The 17329-nt window shown below is 43.6% G+C and overlaps 2 protein-coding genes across 5 annotated transcripts in view; one reads left to right on the top strand and one right to left on the bottom strand.

Moving 5' to 3' along the window:
* LIMS2 (LIM zinc finger domain containing 2) overlaps positions 1-16792 on the top strand; it is a 36824-nt gene extending 20032 nt beyond the window's left edge. For all 4 annotated transcript variants that reach the window (XM_066619388.1, XM_066619387.1, XM_066619386.1 and 1 more), the window contains 6 exons: positions 8072-8221; positions 9697-9847; positions 11110-11202; positions 12144-12192; positions 12328-12403; positions 14938-16792. In XM_066619388.1, the coding sequence (XP_066475485.1) occupies positions 8072-8221; positions 9697-9847; positions 11110-11202; positions 12144-12192; positions 12328-12403; positions 14938-15085 (667 nt within the window). In that variant the 3' untranslated portion in view covers positions 15086-16792. The remainder of the gene's footprint in view (positions 1-8071; positions 8222-9696; positions 9848-11109; positions 11203-12143; positions 12193-12327; positions 12404-14937) is intronic.
* On the bottom strand, positions 519-6746 carry GPR17 (G protein-coupled receptor 17). The gene is made up of 2 exons (XM_066621067.1): positions 6622-6746; positions 519-1804 (listed from the first exon to the last, which is right to left on the bottom strand). Exon 2 carries the CDS (start codon positions 1774-1776, stop codon positions 760-762), a length of 1017 nt encoding a protein of 338 aa, XP_066477164.1. The 5' UTR covers positions 1777-1804; positions 6622-6746; the 3' UTR covers positions 519-759.
* Positions 16793-17329: the final 537 nt, after the last annotated feature.

Genomic DNA, 17329 nt, shown 5'->3' on the forward strand with positions numbered 1-17329 from the left:
CAAATCACCAGTTATTCAGTTCCTGGTATTAAGACTCAGCAACCAAAAGTGCAGCTATTGTATATAAACTGTATATAAACTATACAGGCATCTTCCCCTATCAGCAGATCCGGCATCCATGGTTCCAGTTATCTGCGGTACCCCAGATACCAGGGGACCACTTTAAAAATGTGTAGAAAGCAAAGAAAAAAGCCCCAGATAGCTTCCCCTACCATTGCTCAGTGAAACTGCTACATTTTGAGGGCTCCAGGTTGTCTTCTGAACTCCTACAACCAATTCCAGGTCATGCGGTGGCCCCTCCCTTCACCCAGGCTTGCCCCAGAATGTATCACAACGCATTGCAATGCATTCCAGGGTTAGTCTGGGCAAAGAGAAGGGCCTACATGTGACTCAGAAGAGGCTGCAGGGAGCTCAGAAGAGTGCCTGGAGCCTTCAAAATGCAGCGGTTTTGCTGTCCAATGGTACAGGAAGCTATTTTGGGGTCTTTGTGTTTACTTCCTACACATTTTTAAAGAGGTCTCTCAGTGTCTGAGGATTTGCAGTATCTTTGGGAGAGTCTGGAATAGAACCTCCACAGATACATGGGCTGCCTTTTTAAAATATAAGTTGCAGTTTTTGCTAGTAATATGTCCTAGGTTTTCTTTCTTGATCTCTCAAGAATGGAGCATGAGCTCCTAGAGAAACACGGTTTACTTTAGAGGGAGTTTCATTGTGTTGGGTGGAAAACTCCTTTTTGAAAAAGCAGCTGTGTTAATATATTTACAGTTCAGATTTAGCACTTAGGGAGCTGTCGTTTGTTTTCCCATCATAACTTGAAGTTAGCTTTGCAGCCCTTCTGCTGCAAAACAGACCACACAAGGCCTCTCGGAACTTCTCAGCTACAAAGAAATACATGACAGGATCTAGGGCACCATTCAGGCTGGTGAGGCAAGAAGTAATACGATTCCCAAGAGCCAGGATCCGTTGCATTTCACAGGAAGTCTTCAGGCCATCATAATTGAGGATATAAATGTAACGATTGACGTGGTAGGGCACAAAGCAGATCAGGAAGATCATAAGGACCATGATTATCATTTTGATGGCCTTTTCCTTTAGATGTTTCTCCACTCGGTTCCCTCGCTTCAGGCTGCGTATTATCAGCAAGTAGCAGGTCACTGTAGTAAAAAATGGAAGAGTAAATGCTACCGCCAGTGACACAAGAGCATGCCGTGATGCCTTTTCTCTATAGAGCTGCAGGCAAATGGTGGTATTGTTCATCTCGGCTGTCTGCACACTGACCAAAAGGGGTGCCATTGCCACAGCAACTATAACCCACAGGAAGGCACAGGCCAAATGAGCATAGAGTGACCGGCGGAGTTTTATGGACTTTACAGGGTGCACGATAGCGAGGAAGCGATCGACACTGATGCACATGAGGAAGTAGATGCTGGCATACATGTTGAGATAGAAAATGAAACCTGTAAGTCGACATGGGATCTCTCCAAATGGCCAGTGATTGCCTGAAAAGTGGTATACCAACCGAGTGGGTAAGACCAGCACAAAAGACAGATCTGCCACAGCAAGGTGCATCAGGAAAATGTTGGCCGGGGTGTCTGACTTTTGGTCCCGGATAAAAAGCCAGAGAGCCAGAGTGTTGCCAACAAAGGCTAGGATAAAATCCAGAAGATAGAAAGTAGCAAAAAGGATGTTCTCCATGTGGGTTTCTTTGCCACATTGCTCTGAGCTTTGTAGGGAAGTGTTGAAGAGCAGGCCTGAAGAGTCTGCTAGGCTGTTCATTACTCACTGTTGATCTTGCAATGTGAATCTGAAATAGTAAAGAAGAAAAAGCTACAAAGGAGGCAACACAGAAATCAATCAAGTCTGCTTTTTTCTCAGATTTGTAACTAGTGTTTTGGCCATGCTCCAAAGCATCATGCAAGGTACAGGTTTTTTTAGCTTTTTCCTCCCAAAATCTCTCCCCAGTGTAAGGGGATGCTCTGGAGCAGTACCCATGAGTCCAAAGGACTACCTCCAAAATTAAAAATCAGCTGTTACAGAACATTGGTCAAGGGCAAATATGGACCACTCCTCTACTGCAATCTTATTTGGAATCCCTCTTCTAAATTGGATCTCCAAGCAAATGTTTCTGCTTTTCAGAGATTATATACTATTGCGAAAGAAAGAAATACTAGGATGCAGCTGGGCTTTGAAAAAGTTGTAATTTTAGTTTTTTTGTTTCAGTAGGAAACAAATATAAACTGGTTTCTGAGTAGCTTCATTTTAGACACAGGCTGATTTCTAGCCCTTCCCTAACGTGTTCTGCTCTATTATCCTGTGTAGACTACCAGTTAATTGATCTCACTGTTCTATAAGGCTCTCTGGTCTCCAACTATGTACCTCCCTGGTCAAACCATGTCTGTGGGGACAGTCAGCCTAAGAAGTGTCTCCTTGGCCTGATGATGTATTCTGCCCAACTGACCTTCAGGTTGCTTCACATTTTTATAGATAAACACATGTCCATTCTGGATAACATCCTGGATAGCATTCTGACAAACACGTTTTTGTTAGCTTGTCTCTTGGTTATCTCCTTAGTGAGCAAGTTACATAATGTCCATATTTGTTTGGCTGTCTGTTAACTGGATCCTCTGATAAGCATTTTTTGACCTCTGCACATTTCAAAGGACACCATTTAGGAAACTATTGAAATGGTTGCACATTTGCCTAATATATTCTTTAAATGGAATTCCTTCAGTTTATAAACTCTGATGGCCTCCTGCCAGAGATTGTGACTGGCATACCACAATAAGGCCCGGAATGAAGGTTCAACCTCAGGCTTCTCCAGGCTACTTCAATAGTTTAAGAGTAGGAGGAGGGGTTTTACCAACTCAGTAGCTATTCATGTACAGAAACATTTTGCACACATGCACAGACCTCTCAGAATCTTGGCTATTGTTTTTATTTGCTCTAATGACTTTCATCAAAAGTGCCCATTCTGTTCTTTGTTTTAAGACGTCCAGTTTAAACAAACTTATGCAGAATAATGAAATGCAGTTTAGAATCTCTGGGCTGTCTGTATACTTGGAGAATGCTAAGCTATGGGTTTCCTTTATGCTGGATGGTCTGCTGCAGAGGTGTCAAAGATAAGCCCCATGGGCTGCATGCAGCCCCTGGAAGCTCTTTATTTGGCTCTTGTGGTAATTTGGCTCTCTCAGCTGCTGAGCTATGAAGTGATACCTTGGCAGAAGTGGTGCTGCTGAAAGGGCAGCCTATGTACTAATTGGGTACTCCTGAAAATATGATCAAGGTCTGTATATTTTATTTTCCGTCATTTGCTGCAGATGAGTTCCTAAGTGAGCACTTATCTCTGGTCATCATCTGCTTATTAATGTTGCTTCTTGCTTAATGACATCACTTCTGGCCCTCAGCAAGCACCATGAATGCTATTCTACCTACTGTTTGACACCCCTGGTCTACTGTGTCTACCTCCCATCAAAGCCAGGTTCATCACTCTGACCCCACCACTGGAAGTTCTTGATGAGGAACTAACATATCTCTCTTTCCCTTTTTTTTTGATATTGTCACCTGATGAATAATAACAAAAATGGCTACAAATGGGTACCTTCTTCTCTTCACATATTTCACAAGCAAAAAGTAAAATGGTCAACAGAAGCAAGAATTAATAAGTTTAAAAAAAAGAATGCATGTACAGTATCCATGTTGGCCATTACAAAAAAGTCTAATAGCAACCATAGCATAACAGAAGCAATGAACAGCTTCTGTTGACCATGGTCAACAGCATAACATAGCATAACAGAAGCAACAGAAGCTTCTGTTGACAATGGTCAACAGAAGCAAGAATTAATAAGCTTAAAAAAAAGAATGCATGTACAGTATCCATGTTGGCCGTTACAAAAAAGTCTAATAGCAACCATAGCATAATATTTTTCTTCAGACCAACTAAAAAGTCACAAAGTATTGAGTAAACTTTTAAGTTCGCCAGCTTTTCTTCAGGCTGGATGTTAACCAAAAAGGAGAGGGGGGGGAGAATTTGTGGTTGAACATGATGGAAAAATCCAAGTCTGTAGTTTGCCACTCTTTGGATGGAGTGGAGAAAGGGTTATACAGGCTGAATTAAGTTATTAGGCCATTCCCGGTACAAGTGAGTCTCAGGTCGAAGCAACACTTGCTGGGGCAAAGGAGCAATGGCTAATCTCCGTTTGTACATATTAAAGCCAACAGTTGTTCTGATATGCCTCTCTAGCGTGATCTGGACACACACACACCTTTTTAATAGCATGCTGTAATTCATTATCTGACCACAGAGAGCTCCCTTGCACAACATTTCCAAGAGAAAGAAAATAAGGGATTTTTTTTTCCTCAAAGCAATCTGGCATATCTCCAGTTCATTTCAATAAGGTTTGAACAGGCAAACTTTCTAGTGGATTGTGCCCCCCTCCCCAAATTCTGCACATGCCTCAGGTTGCCCGTTGTTGTTTTATCCAGTTTTCAGAGTTGCTCTTGTGGGGGGAGGGGATACAGCAGCTACTGAACATAAGCAATGGAATGTCCCTATCAAATGCAGCTTTAATCCCGAGAACTTGCTCTAAGAAAAGTTGCAACAGCAGGTCATACATTCCTTGTGTTTAATAGCTGCATTTTTATGGTTGGCATGAAAACCAAGAAGCAGATTTTCATCTAAGTGACCCATTTTAACGCAGTCATGTACTGTTCATTGACCAAGGGTGCAATCCTAATCCCTTATGTCAGTGCTTTCCAGCACTGACATAAGGGCAATGCAGCTCTGAGGTAAGGGAACAAACATTCCATTACTTTAAGCAGGCCTCCGTGAGTGATACCCAACTACAGGATGCAGCACCTCTCCCGTTGGCACTGCTATGCCTGTGTTGGAAAGCACTGACATTAGGGGTTAGGATTGCACCCTAATTCACACAGACAATCTTTCAGAGTAAGAAAACAATGCCTTGACAAGGTTGCATCTCTCTTTTTGTAGCGTGCACAAGGAAATGGCTTTCTCAGTGTGTAATTGGTTAGCAGGATTCCTCTCTGTCATTTGCAGCTTCTTAAGAATATGAAGGATGTCTAGCACTGTATTTCTTCACAAACCTATTGATTCCAAATGCATGCCTCATTTCTGTTAGGCTGCTTGTTTTCTTTATCTTAACTCTGATATGCAGTGAAATATTTGACATGGCTGGCAAATGGATGCCACTTGAAAATGGTTGGTTGGTGTCCTATGCAATGCACTGTTCATATGCAAGAGTTTGGTACCGGGAGCAACCACAACGCAGATTCTGTTCTTCCTAACTCTGAAAATTAATAAAACGTATCTGGAAGAGGGATTGAAGACAATCTCATTTTTGTCTTTGGGAATATATACTTAAAAAAAAAAATCTAATAATAAGTTATCCAAAACTTTTAGTTGTGGGGAGTTACTTGTTGACACTTCAAGAAGTGTCAACTTTAACTTGCATTGGGAAGACTCTAAATCAATAAACAGTAATTGTTACTGTGCTTTGGAATGTGGTGTTAGGTGCACCGATTATAGCCATTTACCTAGATATGCTCTTCTGGAGTTAAGGCTTCAATCGTATACACAGTTCCTGGGAGTAAACCCTACTAAACACAATGGGATTTATCAGTATTTCTGAATAGGCACCCCGTTTGTGCTGTGATAGTTACATCAGTAGCAGGTGATATTTGAATGGTGATTCTGCACACAGCTACTCATTTGAATTTGATGTAGGACACTGAAACCTATTTTATTCCTTCTCATTTTGTGTGTGCAGTCTTCTGAATAATAATTAGCAATTTCAGTATAAGAATCTTGATGTTTTAACTTTTGCAGTTACTTCTGTGGATAAAAATTCATCTACTGTGCAGTTACTCTGGTGGGTTGTAATAAACCCAGCTGATATGATAACATTATTACTAGGTCCTCTGGAGTCCTCTTGGCTCCTGAGAAAACACAGTGTTGTGGTTTGGTTTGGTTTAAATCATAGTGGCAAGAACACTCTGTCAGCTGGAGGGTATAAAAGTTTGTTCCACCATAGAAAACCCTGGCCTGAGGCTGTCTTACAATGCTGTTTCTCTCTTGTCATGATGGAAAGATATTGATTCATTAGAAGAGCTCTAATGGGATATTGCATGTTTTATGTTTACATTCTGTATCTTCCAGTGATTCTTCATTGCTTATTCTGTTTTTAGTTAAGACTTAATTTACTTTTGGATTTGACTTAATTTACTTTCATTAAGGTGAAAACTAATTTACCTTAGTTTTCTTTCTCATTTTCACACAAGCAGCTAAAAAGTGCATTCAAGTGCCACTTGCACTGTAAAAGCTGCATTGTAAAAGTTGTTCATGTGGAGTGCATAAAAAATTGAATGTACCATATATGCCAACTGTATATTTGCACTACAGAGTAATTGAACCATAAACCAACCTGAGCTTTCCATTGGAAAATATTCTAACAATGTGCAGAGGCCACTCTATTTACTCTTCCTTCCAGCTCATATAGCAGGTACTGGAGAAGCCACCTGCTGCTCCAAATGAAAAAATGCTCTACCTGTTCTACTGCAAGAAACCAAAGAGGCTATTATCCCTGTTGAAACCAAAACCCTTACCTCTTGGAGCTTGCAGTCCTGTAGAGATGAGGAGTTCAGATCTGGTTAGCTTCTTACAGTGCCAGCAAATGTAGAAAAGAGAGCCAGGTTTGAAACTATGTGGTGATCCAGAAGACGTAGGCAGTGGCAGACACACTGGAGAGAAAGAGGGAGCCCCACTATATAGAGCCTGCTAGTGATGATAGTCCATTATCATCTTGCTCACATGAGAGGAGGGTAGATAACACACTTGCTTTGAAAGGCAGTTTTCATTCCAGCTGAGTACTTGTTGGATGGGGGAGTTGAGTTGCTGTTGTGTTTATGAATATTCCAATAGTTGTGTTCCTCCCCTCCTCTCTCTTTCTGAACCTCTGCTTTTTACATGGAGTCTTTAGACCCTGTGACCATGTTAGAGGGCTTGGAAAGAGTAGCAGAAAGGGAGGGGAAATTTGGTGTTGCAGACACAACAGGACATTTCAGAGGGGATAATTCCATAATGGTGGGAGTGGGGGGTGAGGAGGACGGCTGCCATAGTAACGGCTCTGTGATTCCAAGACCTCCCTTTGCTAGCGATGGAGGAGGGCCTATAGGATGCTGTGTGTGGGGAGGGGGTTCTGAATAAGCAGGGGTGGTGATAATAGGTTGTCAGTGGAAAGGGCTGAAGGCCCCTTATTCAGTTGAATGAGAGGGGTCTCTCTTTAGGACACTTGCTATAGGGTCTCAGTGTCCTGCCCTGTATAATTAGACTCAATTCCACAGTGTGGAATAAAATTGATGCCTTTATCCTGAGATGAACACAGCTGCATGCTCCCATTTATAAAGGCGTGCTGTCTGCTTTCTTTCAGGGGACTGTGATTCTTGTCTGAGATCGCAGTATCTTCAGCTCAAGGGAGCGACAGAAGAGAAGACTTGTGAAGAGGGAGTGTTAATAACATTCCTTTCCACTTATGCGCACACAGGGACTTTCTATTTGAGGCTTGTAGAAAATACAAGGCCACACAACAGCCTTGTGGCACTGAGATTTATTATTAGTTCTATTTTACTGACAACAGACCTGGAGGCTAAGTGACCTGCCTTGATTTTTCAGGAAGTCCATGAGACTGCCTGGAATAAGGCCCAGATCTCCTGGCCCCTTGCTCCTAAGGATCTGTGCTCTTGTAGCTACCAGCTGGTCTCTACACCAAGAAAGAAAACATGAACAGGTGAACCAAGGTTTTTCTCACTGAAGGAAATAAAATTCAGTGTGACTTCTGCCAGGACTGGCTTAATGTTCATTGGCACCATTCATAGCATTTGAAACATTCTTGTACCTAAGTCAGTTGACTGGAGTAGGACATGTTTGCAAGTGTAAACATTTGGGCTTCCTTAGGAGAAGAATCTTGAGAAACTCTAGGAAAGCAAACAATGTGTAATTACACACATCACGTATGGTTCCTCCCAACATTTTTCTCTCTTTCCTCTTGCACTTTAGGCACCTTTGCAGGCCTTGCCACAATCGTGAGAAAGCCAAGGGCCTGGGCAAGCATATTTGCCAGAAATGCCACTTGATAATTGATGAGCAGCCTCTGATGTTCAGGAATGATTCCTACCATCCAGATCACTTCAGCTGCACCCACTGTGGGTATGTCAACTGTTTCCTAGCTTGGGCTGAGGAACAAATGAAAAGGCATAGAATGGACAACTGTCTTGTTCTCTCTTGTTCTCTCTTGTTTGGAGCTGACTGATCTTCAGATTAAACTGCCTTTAAACAGATTGACAAGTTGTTCTGTTTGTGGAGGATCAAAAAGCATTTGAATTAGAAAGCTGGAGGACCTGCCTTGATTGTCCTGAGCTGCTATAAACTTACCGTCACTGGAATTACTGTATTCTGGGAGAGAATAAAAACTGCTCATTACAGAGTGAATGGTGAAGTCTTAGAGCCCAATCCTATCAGGCGCTGCAGCCCAGTACTGGCACTGGGTGTTCCAAACATGCTGTAAAGAACATTTGTGGCACCCTTGGAGTAAGCAGCACTGGTGGGGAGGCCTGCGCCCCCTTATCAGCACTGCTGAAGGAGTCCGGCCACCAGTAGTAAAAAGGTGAACATCAGATGGTGCAGATTCATGGGGAGGGTGGCAGGAGGGCAGAGGGATGGCGTTCTGGGGTGATGGGAGGGTGGAATGGGAAGAGGGGCCTGCCCGGGAGGGGAGGACCAGCGGCGACCTCCTCCGCTGAATCCTGTGCCCTGCATTGAGCTTCTCAAGTCTGCATGAGCTATTTAGCTGTCATAGACTCGAGAAGCCCTATTGCAGAGGTTGGGGCTTTACTCAGGGTAAGGGGGCGAATGTCCCCCCAAGGAGACTTCCCTGGCCCTACAGGATACAGCAGCGGCCATTTTGGCAGTGCAGGGAAGCATAAGATTGGACTGCCCATTACAAAAGTAACTATATTTGAACATGGCGGAGGCTTAATTGGATACCAGAATTCACCTTACAGTGGATTGGAATTCTGGCTCTCCCTGGTGGAACCTGCTTATGTAAATAGATTTGAAACTGGATTCATGAAACTGAAACCACCATTATAACATGGTCTTTCCTAAAGTATACGTCATAACCATGTTTTTAATTGTGAAGAGTGTGTGGGAGGGGGGTTGTTTTTCTCCTTTAAGTGCTTGTCTTGGAGTGTTAGGTTTAGTTATGTCAGGTTTAGTTATGAAGGAACCATTAGTCTGTAAGGCAAGAGACACATTTTGCCCCAGGAGTCTTGATTATCACAGGCCAACACACATTTTGCTTCCTTAAATGTTACACCAATTCCTGGGTATATTTGGGGTGCTGATTCCAAAAATAACATCCGTTTTGCCCTATCGCGTCTAGTTTTGGAGACATGGCATAGCTGCTTTAGTGAATGGTTCAAGCAGCTTCCTCATGAGGAAGCTGCTTGAACCATTCACTAATGAGGCTATACTATATCTCCAAAACTAGACGTGATAGGGCAAATCGGATGCCATTTTTGGAGTCAGCACCCCAAATTCATATCAAACCTCCATGAAGTTTGGGAAAAACTTTTCTGACTCTCAATTTTGTAGGTCTGTGTTATCTGTTCTCTTGTTTTCAGAAAGGAACTGACTGCTGATGCCAGGGAACTGAAGGGAGAGCTCTACTGCTTGCCATGCCATGACAAGATGGGCATCCCAATCTGCGGGGCTTGCCGTAGGCCCATTGAGGGTCGAGTGGTCAATGCTCTGGGAAAACAGTGGCACGTGGAGGTAAAAACCTTACTGTTACATTCCTTGCTGTGGAATGCATGTTATAGTCTGACACAGGTTATTTTCCTGAGTAATAAGTAGGCACTTCCCCACTCCATTTGTAGTGATAAGTCCAAGCTATTTTAAAAGCTGTAAAGGCTTTCAAACATGGTGTTGGGGCCAACCACAGTGAATACCCCATTGTGTGCCAATTGAGGACAGTATGGAAACAAAAATTATAACTTCAACAGAGCCCGTTTAGGTCATCCTATGGCAAAGGTGAGAATGTGGTCTCTTTGATATGGTTTCATAATTTATAAACAGCGCCCTGGAAGAGAACGAGCAGCCTGTGCAGATGCTGGAGCACAACCCCCATTGGGAGACAGTATTCAACCCTTACAAACTGCTGTCCATTCAGATCCTTAAATGCTGTGCTAAATACTCAGTTCATTTCACCATTTTATGATTTGGTTTATACTTTGGTTAATTTGCATCAATGCTGTCACCAGGTTTCTGGAGCAAAGCCCTACACGGGACCCCCCAAGGCACCCCTCAGTGGCACTTTCTGCGCTAGTGCTGTGATGATACTGAGCGTTCAGGGGTCAGCCTGGCCAAGTGGGTCTTCTGATGGGTGTGGGACCTTGGCTAGTGCCTGATCCCTGGCACCACTTCTGATCCTAACACAAGCATTTCAGAAGCATGCAGGGCTGCCTCTTCTCATGACAAGGCTGCCTAAATGCACACATGGTTGCTACCATAGCAGCAACACAGAAAGTGCCTCTGTGTTTACAGAAATCTCAGTGAACAGGTATATAGCTGCAATATGGAGGCCCTGGTTCACACAGATGGCAACTCGGGCGGGGGGGGGAGTTTGTGAAAAGAGTTGATCCAGTGATGGTGGTGCACATTGGATCCTATCAACTCTTTTTGCAACCTCCCTGCCCCCTTTGTCAGCTCAGACATGCATCAGTTAGAGCTGGCGCAGATCCGAGGAGACCCATTGAGGACCAGGGTAAGAGGAAATAATTCCCCTTTCCCCTCTGAAGCCTCCCAATCTGCCACTGCCCACACACACACACACACACACACACACACACACACACTGGACATAGCACATTCCTTTTTGGTGTGGCTGCCCAGTCTCCTGGTCCCTAAGGATTTGTGCTCTTGTAGCTACTCCTGTACAGTTGGGGCAGGGGAAGTTTGGGCTCTGAGGGTACTGTTGGTTTATCAAGTCATCCTGGAACAGGCCACTTGATCTAGCATGTCCTTTAACTTTACAGCATTTTGTCTGTGCCAAATGCGAGAAGCCATTCCTAGGACACCGGCACTATGAGAAAAAAGGTCTAGCTTATTGTGAGACTCATTACAATCAGGTAACGTCTGCTGCTATTAATAATAATAATAATAATAATAATAAAAAATAACAACAACAACAGTGTTTATATACCGCTTTTCAACAAAAGTTCACAAAGCATTTACAGAGAAAAATCAAACAGCTAATGGCTCCCTGGCCCAAAAGGGCTCACATTCTAAACGATGCAAAACACCAGCAGACAGCCACTAGAAAAGACACTGCTGGGGTGAGGAGGGCCAGTTACTCTCTCCCTGCTAAATAAAAGAGGAGCACCCACTTGAAAAAGTGCCTCTTACCCAGTTAGCAAGGGTTATTAGCTGCTATCATTAGCAAGGGTTATTTGCTGCTATCATTATCATGAAGCTGGATTAGATGGGCCTTTGGCCTGATCCAGTGGGGCTCTTCTTATGTTCCTATGGTTATCTCCTCTCATGCCTGTAGGAGACAGGCAGCATTATTATATCAGTGGGAGGCTGTGTTTGGGAGCTGCTTCTTTCTTGTACCATCCAGATGATTTCTTCCAAAACAACCACCACTGTCTGTTAATTCCTAAAAAAAACCCAATCGATTCCTGAATAAACCAAGCATGTAAAAACTAATTGTTGTGCTGAGAATGAAAGAACTGCTGGCAGGTTCTCCTTCCTCCATGCAGTCACCAGCTTTTTTTCTGAGCAAGGAATAGCCAGAAAAACCAAAGTGGTCAGGTCCATAAAAGCACAATATCTGCTCTGTTGCACAGTTATTATTGGTGTCCAGGATCTAGTTTTAAAAAAAACCCAATTTTGCTGTGACAGCTGTGTACTGACATAACACAGAGGGAAGCATAAGAAGCTACCACAGGTATAAAAGAGCCTTTAGGAATAAGGAATTCAAGGTTGATTGACAACACACACGGGTATGTGTGAGAGAAGATATCTTACTTTTTTTTTTAACTTCTGATTTTGTTCTTTCTCTACATAGCTTTTTGGAGATGTCTGCTATAACTGCAGTCATGTGATTGAGGGGGATGGTAAGTTTGGGACTGTTTGTCAGTGCAGCTGGGTCCATCCTGCTTGCACAAGGCATCAGTTCTTCTTTTCACATCTGTCCCTGCTGAATTGGGTAGGACTCGGACATAATCGCCTTGTCTGATCTTTCTCACTAGTGGTATCGGCTCTCAACAAGGCTTGGTGTGTGAACTGCTTCTCCTGCTCTACATGCAACATCAAACTCACTCTGAAGTAAGTAGAAGCATACAAAGGATGTCCTGAAGGTAAAAGTAACGTGATCAAGAGGGTTACTGCAGAGACCGTGGCAATATTGGGGTACACTGAGGCAACTGCCTCAAGCGGCAGATTGGTGGAGGTGGTTGGAGCACCCCACATGTGTCCTACACCCCTGCAGCCACCTCACTATGCCATTAGCAGCCTGCCTCTATTCCCCCTCCCACTGCCCACCTTACCTGGTCTCACCACTGCCATTTCTCCTCTCCTATTCCTCTTTTTTCAAAAGGCAGAGGGCAGGGAACTGTGGAAGAAAGTACAGAGGAGCAGGGCAGTGGGCTACAGCAGTAGCAGTTAGTGGAAACTTACTTGTATAGGACCTATGCAAACTGTCAAATAAGTGTTCAATGAAATCTCTTAAGAGTATGATGAGATCAGTGTTAGGAGCAAGGAGGACAAGCTATGCCTTCTTGAATTGGCATGTTCTCAAACTGTTTCCGGGGTATTTTTGTTGGCATCCTTCAGTCTCGGAAGACTATGGTGTCACGCTCTGAATGGTGGTTCTGGAACAGTGTCCTCTCCAGTGCGCGAAGCCTGGGTAAAGTACATATGGAGGATAGGCTGTTACCCATACAGCAAATCCCCCCTCTCCACGTCGCTGAAATGGTCCAATGGAAAGGCAGAGGCCAATACGGTTGGTTCCAGCGGCGTCGCAGGAGTTGCCAGAACGTGACTGTGTTCAGCCATGAACTGCCTCAGGGACTCCGGCTCTGGATTTTGCCTCTAGGTTGACTCCTGAAGCCTTTTCCATAACTGGATTTAGCCACAAGGCAGTGGAGGTTTGGGATCAGAGTTTTCCTTCTCTCAGATGAGCTGCCTTCCCAGGCTGACGAGTCCCATCTACCCGGTGGCTGTTTAGTCGCCTCTTACGACAAGTACAGCCAAACTGAGGGCCTATTCTTATCCCCAGCCCCCAGGGGTATTTAACAGCACACAGTATATGCAAGAGCACAGAAATTACTGTCAAGTAAGGAACAGTCAGTCAAACTGGAATGCTTACTGAGAAGGTCTTCTCTCAGGTAGACTCCCAGCCTGACATTTTGAACTTATTTGCAAGTAGATGTACTTACCAGGACAAGCCGTAGCCTGCTGTATCAATAAGAAGACTAAGAAATATACTCACTATCAGATCTGCTTCTATGTAGAGAGGCCCAATTCTATCCATCTTTCCAGCGCTGATGCAGCCATACTGCATCCTGCAGTGGGGGACCAGTCACAGAGGCCTCCACCAGCAAATGTGTTACTGACAGGCACACCAGCCTGCTTCTTGAAATGGGAGGCTGGAACACGTACATAGTGACAGATCTAGTCACAAGTAAGAATGCTTGTCTGCCATTTCAAGCAGCAGGATTATCGAGGATAATATTCCTGTCCTGTCTGGAAGATTTGAAAAATGCAAGCCTCATGTTGGCTTTAAAATGTATTTATTTAAAATATTCCTATTCTGCTTTTCCCCTCCTGATACAGAGGAATCAGGGCATCTAACAGATAAAAGCAATACGATAAAAACAAACTCAATAGAGAAACAAAAACAAAAGGTAATGAATTGTAAGCAGCCTCAAGCAAACTACCACAAAAGCAATACTACAACAATATAATTACTAAAAAGGAGCAGAGCAGAGCAGTTCACCCACAGCTATAAGACAATTAAGCCTGTCAAGGTAAATTAAGCAAAAAAATATTTTCCTGTTACTAGAATAAAGGCAATGATAAGGCCAACCTTTGCATCATGAGGCAAGGGGTTCCAAAACCCCTGGGGACCACTGGAGAAGTGGCCACAATAGTTTATAATTGCAGGACAGAAATATTGTTTTTCTTGGCATCCTTCAGTCTCGGAAGACTATGGTATTGCGCTCTGAATGGTGGTTCTGGAACAGAGTGTCCTCCAGAGCACAAAGCCTGGGTAGAGTAGATATGGAGGATAGACTGTTACCCATGCAGCAAATTCCCCCTCTCCACGTCGCTGAAATGGTCCAATGGAAAGGCAGAGGCCAATACGGTTGGTTCCAGCGACGTCGCAGGAGTTGCCAGAACATGACTGTGTTCAGCCATGAACTGCCTCAGGGACTCCGGCTCCAGATTTTGCCTCGAGGTTGACTCCTGAAGCCTTTTCCATAACTGGATGTAGCCACAAGACAGTGGAGGTTTGGGATCAGAGTTTTCCTTCTCTCAGATGAGCTGCCTTCCCAAGCTAACGAGTCCCATCTACCCGGTGGCTGTTTAGTCGCCTCTTACGACAAGTACAGCCAAACTGAGGGCCTATTCTTATCCCCCAGCCCCCAGGGGTCAGAAATACTGTAATAAAAATCCAGTGTGCTTTGATTAAAGTCTTCTTTGGGGCAGTTGTGCTAGACCTTTTTCACTCTTGGGACTCTTTACATAGGTAATATTAAAATGCACAAATGAACAGAATATACATATTGCACCCATTGGATGTTAAATCTCACATGGTCTTGAGCATGGAGTTTAATGACTCAATATTTCTTTGAAAGGAATAAGTTTGTGGAGTTTGATATGAAGCCTGTGTGCAAGAAGTGCTATGAGAAATTCCCTCTGGAGCTGAAGAAACGGCTGAAGAAGCTGTCCGAGCTGGCCTCCAAGAAGACTCAGCCTAAAGCTCTCGATCTAAATTCTGCCTAACCAGGTCTACTCTTCCCATTTCCTGCACTCCTCGTCACTGCCGGCTACACTTTGCTCAGCGACTGATCACAAAAGGCAGCCTTAAGAATGACTTAAAGAAAACAAGCTCACCAATTATAACTTGCACCCTGAATGTTTTTCTGCTCAGGTATAGTGTGTGAAGACTTACCTCAGGGAGAAGGCTTTGGCTTGGCAGAATAATGTGCTATACTCCCTTAGTATTAAGCTAGGTACCATGCTTGTCCACCACTTGCCCCTTCTTCTGTAGTGAGATTCAGGCTTCAACCTCAGGTTGTATGGGACTTTACTGTGGTATTATTTTACACTTGAATTAACTTGGGCAGGCTATCAGCTGGAGAAGAGGAAGAGTGAATGGAATGAGGCATGTTTAACCATTGACTTCCTGTTATTTTTTGGGCTCAAGTCACATTCCCCACATCACTTTTTCACCTACAGAACAAAAACGAAAGCCGTATTTCCCGACATCTACCTTACCCAGGTGAAAGAGCAGCTTGGGGAGGGCGATATTTTTAAGCAGTCTCTTTCCACTTGCTTGTCTTTTGTGCTGACTCAAAACCTGACCAGGCTAATTCAAAAACACAAAGCAAAGGAAAAAATCCCACTGAACTCCATATAATTGCAGCGTTATTCTCTTAAAATGGCAGAGGACTAATAGAGAATTAAGTATTAACTCTCCGTTCCATTTTCAGTGAAATTGTTCTAATAGAATTTGGTATTACTCACCATAAACCTGCATAGTTTCTTGCTGTTGGCTGCCCTGGCCTGCTGTAACAGCTAAGCTGAGTGTGATTACTTTTCAGTAGCAATGAAATACTTCAGCTGCTGTAACTGTTCATTATGTGTAAGAGAAAATTCCTCTTCTTGGCTGAGAGATATGAACTAGAAATAGCAAAACATTGAATCTGAGTGGACCAAAATGGCTGAACCATAAGACTATCATTTCCAAACAAGTTTTTTCTTGATGTCTGCATAGGGCAGGGGAGAAGGTTATGTTCTAAGTGTTTAGATCTCCACTATTTCATGACAGACCTCTCCCACATCATTTTTTCTTCAGTTGTCTTGTTTCTAATCTTAGAGCTGTGGGTGCATGGATGGTACAGGGGAGGAAAAGTTGCTGGTGGAGCTGAAACGACAGATAGGAAATGAGTCAAGCACTCCCCTGCCAGAAAGGCTCCCCTACAAATTCTTCCTTTCCCCACATCAGCCTTACCAGTGTAATTCCAGCCTCTGTATGTCTAGTTTCTGCCTAAATAATATTGTTCCCACCAGTTTCCTCCACAGTATGTGCATTTTTGTGGTCGGATGATATTGGGGAAAACATAAAACACAATGTTATTCTGTGGCTATTTAGTATGGAGAAGAAAGCACAAATTTGTCTTAATTGATGAGTTTATTATAATAATTGAGTTTTACGCACTGCTTTCACTCTGACAAAGAGAATTTGCTCTTATGTTTTCCACCCTCTTTTTCCAAGAGTAGTCTTGAAATTTATCTGCTGCTTAGTATTTATCATCTACTTAGGTTATGTTGACACATCGAATAGCATGAAGGGATAGTTCTTCTCTTAATCTGGAACTATCCTTTAAGTATAAGCACACAAAGAGCATATATATAATTATTTAGCTTTCTAAGTTCAGGATAAGTACAGTAAGAAGTCTCTCACTGAATTGAGGCATTCCTATTCCAATTCCTATTCCATTCCTATTCCTATGCACTCCAAGCAGCATTTGGAGGGCAAGCATGTGTATGCTCTTCTAAAGGGCCTGAACAGTGCTGTATATGTATGTGCATTTGCCCATTGCCTTGAGAAATAAATGAGGCAGCCCTATTTTGGGGGGGAGGGGTGCTTTTTGTGAGCAGTTTCCCTCTTGCTAAGGCAGCAGTAGATCTAGCACAGGCGGTCTCAAACTTTTCAGTCTTTACACTCTTAAACAGAGTCTCTGGGAGCCCTGCCAGTGCATGTGCAGAGTCTTGGGGAGCCCCAGAACTCTGGTACATGCACAGAGTGGTGCAGTGGTGGCTGTTTATGGTGGGCTTGTGGAACCCCTGAAGGAGTCTTAGGGAGCCCCAGGGCTCCTCGGAGACCACTTTGAGAAATGCTGCTCTAGCAGATGGTCTCCGCCGCATTGGTAAAGAAGCAAAGACTAGACATTTCAGAGCACCTAGCACAACCTCTGCTAAATATTCCTATCCTGAATAATGCAAAGTCTACCCACCCTTTTT

The sequence above is a fragment of the Tiliqua scincoides genome, chromosome 3 (genome assembly GCF_035046505.1).
Source record: "Tiliqua scincoides isolate rTilSci1 chromosome 3, rTilSci1.hap2, whole genome shotgun sequence".
Taxonomy (NCBI): Eukaryota; Metazoa; Chordata; class Lepidosauria; order Squamata; family Scincidae; genus Tiliqua; species Tiliqua scincoides.